General features: G+C 50.6%; 1 protein-coding gene across 1 annotated transcript in view; it reads left to right on the top strand.

Moving 5' to 3' along the window:
* LOC125044839 (basic salivary proline-rich protein 2-like) overlaps positions 1-6,097 on the top strand; it is a 25,348-nt gene extending 19,251 nt beyond the window's left edge. Inside the window, exons 9-10 of the mRNA XM_047641799.1 lie at positions 4,902-5,268; positions 5,350-6,097. Of these exons, the coding sequence (XP_047497755.1) occupies positions 4,902-5,268; positions 5,350-6,097 (1,115 nt within the window). The remainder of the gene's footprint in view (positions 1-4,901; positions 5,269-5,349) is intronic.
* The last annotated feature ends 1,679 nt before the right edge of the window (positions 6,098-7,776 follow it).

The raw sequence follows: 7,776 nt of genomic DNA, 5'->3' as shown, positions 1-7,776 counted from the left end.
CGACGCTTTAAAACCCTAACTGTCTTGTCAAGCTGTCAAGTCCGTCCGTCATGCGGCAAGCGAGGTAATAAGCCAACCCGGGTCGAGGTCGTGGCCCTTTCCTCCTCCTCCTCCTCCTCCTCCTCCTCCTCTCCTCCTCCTCCTCCTCCTCCTCCTCCTCCTCCTCATCATCATCATTCATCTTCTTCCTTCGTCTCCCTCCTCCCCTTACTCATTTCTCTTTCCTTCTTCTTTTCCTCTCTTTCTTATTTTCCCCGTCAACTTTTTTTTTCCTTCGCCTCCTTCTCTTCTTTCTCCTTATCCGTTTTTTTCTCTTTCTTTTTTTTCCTCGTCGTTCTTCTCCTTCTTCGTTATCCAAAACACCACCTCTTCCCCCCCCCCCCCCCCGCCAGTCCACTCACTCACGGCATCTCCTCGTTCGCCCTCGGCCGGATGCTCGCAGGTCATTCGGGGTGGAGAGAACGGGGAAGGGAGGTGGGGGGGGGAGAGGTGGATGGGTGGATGTGGATGGGTAGAGGTGGAGGAAGGGAGGGGGGAGAGATGGATGGGTGGATGTGGAGGGGAAGGAAAGGGAGGAAGGGAGGGGGGGAAAGGTGGATGGGTGGATGTGGATGGGTAGAGGTGGAGGGAGGGAAGTGAGAAGGTGACTTGGGTGGAGGTGGAGGGAAGGGAGGTGAGAGAGGAGATGGGTGGAGGAGAAAGGTTGGTGGATGAATGCTTGGGTGGAGGGAGGGTAGGAAAGGAAGGGAAGAAAAAATAAGAGAAAGAGGGGAGGGGGGAGTAGGCGAGGAGGGCGAGTTGGAAAAGAATAACACACAAAAAAAAATGATACCTAAATAAATCGTGGGAGAAAACAAGATTAGAAAACAGCAGGAAGAAGAGCAGAGGACAGATAGAGCAAGAAGCACATGTCGGCCCGGATCGAGAGTGGGAGTGGAGGGGGAGCCCCAGGAGACTCCTAGAAGGGGTAAGAGGGTGGACAACGCTTAGCCTGCCCGAAACCCCTCCCCCCTCCCCCCTCACCCCTCTCCCCCTTCCCCTCCATGTCTCCTCTTTCTCAACCCCCCTACTACTCCCCCCTCTCCTCCCCTAACCCCATTCCCCATTCCCTCTCCTCGCCCACCCATTCCCTCCACCCCTTACCCCCCCTCTCCCTTCCCCCACCCATCCCCCTCCCCAACCCCCTCTCCTCCCTACCGAAGGGTGCTGTCGGAGTGTCGTTGCCATAACACCCGTATCTATCTATGCGAGGGATTTAGCATAAAAGCGCCGCAGTGCTGTCGACACGTCCGCCGACTCGTAAAAGCGGCTCTTTAAAGGCCTCCCGACAGCTGTCCCGAGCTCATTCCTTCCCGAGACTTCCGCGAGAGGGCGCTACTGTCGGCGGGCCCGCGCGCGCTCCCGATGTGCTGGGCCGGCCGATTCACTGCTTCTGTTCACTTATCTCTTCGCGGATTTGATTGGAAGATGTGAAACAAGGAGAGGAAGGGGAAGAAGGAGAGAGAAAGGGATAGGGGTAAGAGCGAAGGGGGAAAGGCGGAGAGGAGGAAGAGAGGAAGAGAGCGGAAGGGGAAGGCGAAGGAGAAAGAAAAGAGGAAGGCGAAGGCGAAGGAGAAGGGGAAGAGAAAGGGAGAGGAGGGAGTTGTTGGGGGTTATGAACGTGGAAGGATTCACACACTCGTTCACCGCCCCCCCCACCCCCCCAAAGAGCTCATTAGTTGAAATCACAAACACGCATTTTTCACCGAACGCCGACTTTCGAATCATCAGAACTGTTTCTAAGAAGATAAATAAAGAACCAGAACAAACAATAACATCAATAAATGAATGAATAATATAACAGACCGTAAGAACAAGGGGACGATGACAACAAATATAAATAAAATCAACAAAAACAACGATAAAAGTACCTCACGAAGCCCCCGACCACACGCACAAACACACACACACACAGACAAACACACATACACACGACGGCGCATCCCAGACACAACACAAACACATTACGGAGTCCCAACTACAATATACATTCATCAAGCGAATCTCAGACACCAACATACAGGCAGACAAGCGAGCAAGAAAGAAAAACAAAAACAATACATAACGGCAAGTCATTTCAGATTTTCTCTTCTCTTCTCTTTCTCTCTTCTAAATCGCATTTCGATATCCCTCCTTCTCATTATCCTTCTCAGTGTCTTCTCCTTCTTCTTCCTCCTCCTGTATTTTTCTTTATTTATCTCTCTTTCCCTTTCCCCGAGTTCTATATTCCCCCTCCTTCCCTCCGAACTGTCCATCGACGTCCATCTTGTTTTGCCCAAATTCTATCTCCCCCCTTCCCTGCCCCCCCATTTTCCCGATTCTAATTCATCGCCCCCCCCCCTTTTTCCCGATTGTATTTCCCCTCCCCTTGCCCCTCCCTCCTCCCCCCTCCCCCTAATTATACCTCCTTCTCTCTGCGCCCTCCCCCTTTATTCTACTTCTCCTATCTCCCCCTTTCTCCCCACCCCGTTTTCACCCCCTGTCCTCTCCCCTCCCCCTCCCCCTCCCCCTCCCCCCCCTCCTCTTCCTCTCCCACGCACCGGGGCAACGAAGGAGTCATCTTACATGAGTCACACTTAACTCAGACTTAAAACTTGTATTATCTTCCATGTAGCGACTTCAAGAGGGAGGGGGGGGAGGGGGCAGATCACTTGACACTTCACCCTCCTCACTCCATCGTCTCTCTCTCTGTGTCTGCGTTTCGTTCCTCTTCTTTTATGCCTGCTAATTTATCGGTCAGTTTGCTTTTCCCCTCAACCCTTCTCTATCATTTTTTTCCCTTTTCTTCTCCCATTCCTTTTACATTCCCCTCCCCCACTCCCTCTTCCTCTTTAACCTCTTTTACATTTTCCTGTACCTCCACCTGTCCCTTCTCCTCTCTTTCCTAATCCACCCTCTCCCTCTCTCCTTTCTCCACATCTCATTCCACCTCCTTTTCCTTCTCTCTCTCTTTTCCACTTCACTTCCCCCTTCCCCCTCCACCTTCACCCTTCGCTATATTCTCTTCCTACGTGCAAACACTTTTCGCGTCCTCTTTTTTTTTTTCCTTCTACTTCTTCCCTAATCCTGCCTTCCTTTCTTTCTTCCTTCCTCCCTCCTACCTCTTTCCCCTTCTTCCCTTTCCCCCTTTCCTTTTCCCTTTTCTCCCTTCCTCCCTTCCTCCCTCCCTCCCTCCCTCCCTCCCTCTTTCCCCAATCTTCCCTCTCCTCTCCCTGCCCCACCTCCCTCCCCCTCTCCTCCGCCCGCATCACCACTCTTCCTTCAGCTCATTATCTCCCCGCTCTCCCCTCGTTCCTCAGTCAACTTCCTTGTCTCACCTGCCCTTCAAGGCTCCCCTTATCTTATCTCGCAATAATTCGAATGACTCTTCCCTCAGTGTCACTGCTCGGCCTCTTAATATCAATCAACCTCGACTAAAGCCAACTAGGAGGTAGGAGGACGAAGGAGGACGAAGGAGGAGGGAGGAGGAGGGAGGAGGAGGGAGGAGGAGGGAGGAGGAGGGAGGAAGGGGGGAGGGGGGGTAGTGGAGGGGGGGGGAGGAGGGGGAGGGGGAGGAGGAGGAGGAGGAGGAGGAGGAGGAGGAGGAGGAGGAGAAGGAGGAGGAGGAGGAGGAGGACGAGGAGGAGAAGGAGGAGAAGTGGGAGGAAGAGGAGGAGGAGGAGGAGGAGGAGGAGGAGGAGGAGGATGAGGAAGAGGAGGGGGGAGGAGGAGGAGGAGGAGGAGGAGGAGGAGGAGGAGGAGGAGGAGGAGGAGTAGGAGGAGGCGAAGATTGGAAGAAAGAGGAAAGAATGTCTTCTGCTCTCCTTTATCAACTAATTTCTCGATTTTTCTTTTTCTTTTAATTTCCACTAACATTTTAATATTATTTGTGTAACTAGCGACAAACATAATAGCCAATAACATCGGTTATTGTGCGAAAAATTAAAATGACACCAGAAATAGTAATGATCACAACAGTATTAATACAAGCAATTGCCAACAGAAGTAGCAAGAGTATTAACACTAACAACTGTAGTAATTACAGCAGTTATAAAAAACATAAATAATGTAATAATCATAACAGCGATAATGATAATAGTCGTCTCAACAACAATAAACACGATAACAGTAATATCAATAATAATAATAATAATAATAATAATAATAATAAGAAGAAGAAGAAGAAGAAGAAGAAGAAGAAAAAGAAAAAAAAAGAAAAAAATATAATAATAATAACAACAACAACCACCATAACAATGACAGCAACAACACTAATACTAACAATAACAACAACACCGGCAAAGATAATAACAAAACATTTGGGGATTTGCACCTGCAGAATACGAAGCGGAAGCCACAAATCAGTCTCAGGACATTTATAAATGACAAGAGAGACAGAGAGTGAGATAGAGAGGGAATGAGAGAGAGGCCATAACAACAAAAACATAATAACAGAAGCAGAAACAATGACGATGATGATGATGATGATGATGATGATGGTATGATGATGATGATGATGATGATGATGATGATGATGGTGATGATGATGATGGTAATGGTGATGGTGATGATGATAATGATAATGATGATGATGATGATGGTGATGATGATGGTAATGGTGATGGTGATGGTGATGGTGATGGTAATGATGATGATGATAACAATAATAATAATGATAATAGTCATGATACTGATAATAATAATGATAATGAAAACGGTAACAGTAACAGTAATGACAACAATAGTACAGTAATAGCAATAAAAATAATAACGAAAATAATAATAATAATAATAATGACAAGAACAAAAGAATCATTAGTAATAAGGACAACAACAAAAACGCCAACAACAGCACCCCCAACAATAATAAATCCCGACCCCAGGGAATCCCGACGCCAGCGAATCCCGACGCCAGGGAATCCCGACGCCAGTGAATCCCGACGCCAGCGAATCCCGACGCCAGGGAATCCCGACGCCAGCGAATCCCGACGCCAGTGAATCCCGACGCCAGCGAATCCCGACGCCAGGGAATCCCGACGCCAGGGAATCCCGACGCCAGTGGATCCCGACGCCAGGGAATCCCGACGCCAGTGAATCCCGACGCCAGCGAATCCCGACGCCAGGGGATCCCGACGCCAGCGAATCCCGACGCCAGCGAATCCCGACGCCAGGGAATCCCGACGCCAGCGAATCCCGACGCCAGAGAATCCCGACGCCAGGGAATCCCGACGCCAGGGAATCCCGACGCCAGTGAATCCCGACGCCAGCGAATCCCGACGCCAGCGAATCCCGACGCCAGTGAATCCCGACGCCAGTGAATCCCGACGCCAGCGAATCCCGACGCCAGGGAATCCCGACGCCAGGGAATCCCGACGCCAGCGAATCCCGACGCCAGCGAATCCCGACGCCAGGGAATCCCGACGCCAGCGAATCCCGACGCCAGCGAATCCCGACGCCAGGGAATCCCGACGCCAGGGAATCCCGACGCCAGTGGATCCCGACGCCAGGGAATCCCGACGCCAGGGAATCCCGACGCCAGGGAATCCCGACGCCAGGGAATCCCGACGCCAGTGGATCCCGACGCCAGGGAATCCCGACGCCAGGGGATCCCGACGCCAGGGAATCCCGACGCCAGCGAATCCCGACGCCAGGGAATCCCGACGCCAGGGAATCCCGGCGCCAGCGAATCCCGACGCCAGGGGATCCCGACGCCAGGGAATCCCGACGCCAGGGAATCCCGACGCCAGGGAATCCCGACGCCAGGGAATCCCGACGCCAGGGATCCCGACGCCAGGGAATCCCGACGCCAGGGAATCCCGACGCCAGCGAATCCCGACGCCAGGGAATCCCGACGCCAGCGAATCCCGACGCCAGGGGATCCCGACGCCAGCGAATCCCGACGCCAGGGAATCCCGACGCCAGCGAATCCCGACGCCAGCGAATCCCGACGCCAGGAATCCCGACGCCAGCGAATCCCGACGCCAGGGAATCCCGACGCCAGCGAATCCCGACGCCAGCGGATCCCGTCGCCGTCCGCCCGCGAGCGAACCAGGAAGCGCCGCGCTCTCCGATCTCGTGACGTCATCGCCGATCGCATCGACGCAAACAAACAATCGAGCGCTCGCAGAAATAGGCATCGCCGCCGTCGCCAGAGATGGAGAAATGGATAATACACGCAGGCTCTGAACAAGAGGGGAGATTTTTCCCACTGCTGCGCCTTCTAATTCTGCTGCCTCTCCTGCTACCATTACTTATATCCCTACTACTACTATCACTACTACTATCCTTACTACTCTTACTTTACTACCATTACTACGGTTACTACTGCTGCCGTTTTGGTATTACAATTCTCTTTTTCTCTCTCTCAGCATAGAAAATAAACAAAACAAATCTATCCAACATGGGGAGTGCAAGAAACATGAAAGACGCATAATCACGATAAACTAAAATATACGACAGCAAAAAAAAAATAAAATAAAAAAAAAATCATATAATCCCCTCGGTTTGTCTTCCGCCCATGAATTACATAACGTGTCCTTATCGATAATGATATCAGATATCTCGGGTTTAACAAATGTGAAAATCCACCATCCAGTACAAGGTTAACTATCTCTCTTTTTTTTTCCCCTCTCAACTTCACAGAACTTCAAATGTTTCGTGTGGTTTTGCGGTCCGTGAGGAAAGTGTCGGTAGGTAAAAAGCTTATAAAACGAAATGTACGTTACAATGAACATGATAATAACAACTGTAGTACTACTAATAAATATAATGGTGACAGTGATGATGGCGATAGTGATGGTAACAATTGGAATGATAATGACTATAATAAAACATAATAACGATGATGATCCTCATTTCACCAGTGCTAATTACCATAATGATAAAACAATTAAAACAATTGAGCTAATGCCAATAATGATAAACTATTTGTATGAATTTCCCAACAGAAGAAAAAACACAGCCAATTCTTTTGTTCTTTTATCTGGCTCTAACTGTTCTTTCGGCAATCATGTCACCGCCGTCCTTCTAGATGCTTCTCGCGGCGGCAATCAACTGCTCAAACAATGGATTCATTTAACTGCAATAGACCCTTCTCGGTTCGTCATTTTGCTCGTCTTTTTATTCACTGTTTTGACTGTTTACCGTTTGCATCAAGGGGAGAGGGGAAGGGAAGGGAAGGGGAGGGAAGGGAAGGGAGGGAAGGGGAGGGGAGGGAAGGGAAGGGGAGGGGAGGGGAGGGAAGGGAAGGGGAGGGGAGGGGAGGGAAGGGAAGGGAAGGGAAGGGAAGGGAGGGAAGGGAAGGGAAGGGGAGGGGAGGGAAGGGAAGGGAAGGGAAGGGGAGGGGAGGGGAGGGAAGGGAAGGGAAGGGGAGGGAAGGGGAGGGGATGGGCAGAGATGAAGTGAGGGGGAGGGGGAAAAGGGAAGTGGAGAGAGAGAGAGAGAGAGAGAGAGAGAAATAGAAAGAGAAAGAGAAAGAGAAAGAGAAGAGAGAGAGAGAGAGAGAGAGAGAGAGAGAGAGAGAGAGAGAGAGAGAGAGAGAGAGAGAGAGAGAGAGAGAAACACTTGTCTCGTCTCCATCACAAACCTTTTCACGCCAAAGGACGAAGAAGGAAAGACAGCTTGAAAAAAAAAAAAAAAAAGGATGGTTACAAAGAAAGAAAGAAAAGAAAAAAGAGACGGCGAGATTCTTCCTCCTCTTCCTTTCATCGTCACTTTCGCCTATCCACTAAATCGCTCTCACACGACACACCCGCTCCT

This window comes from Penaeus chinensis, chromosome 36, assembly GCF_019202785.1.
Source record: "Penaeus chinensis breed Huanghai No. 1 chromosome 36, ASM1920278v2, whole genome shotgun sequence".
Taxonomy (NCBI): Eukaryota; Metazoa; Arthropoda; class Malacostraca; order Decapoda; family Penaeidae; genus Penaeus; species Penaeus chinensis.
Note: the sequence above shows the minus strand (reverse complement) of the source record. Positions and strands in the feature narration are given on the sequence as shown.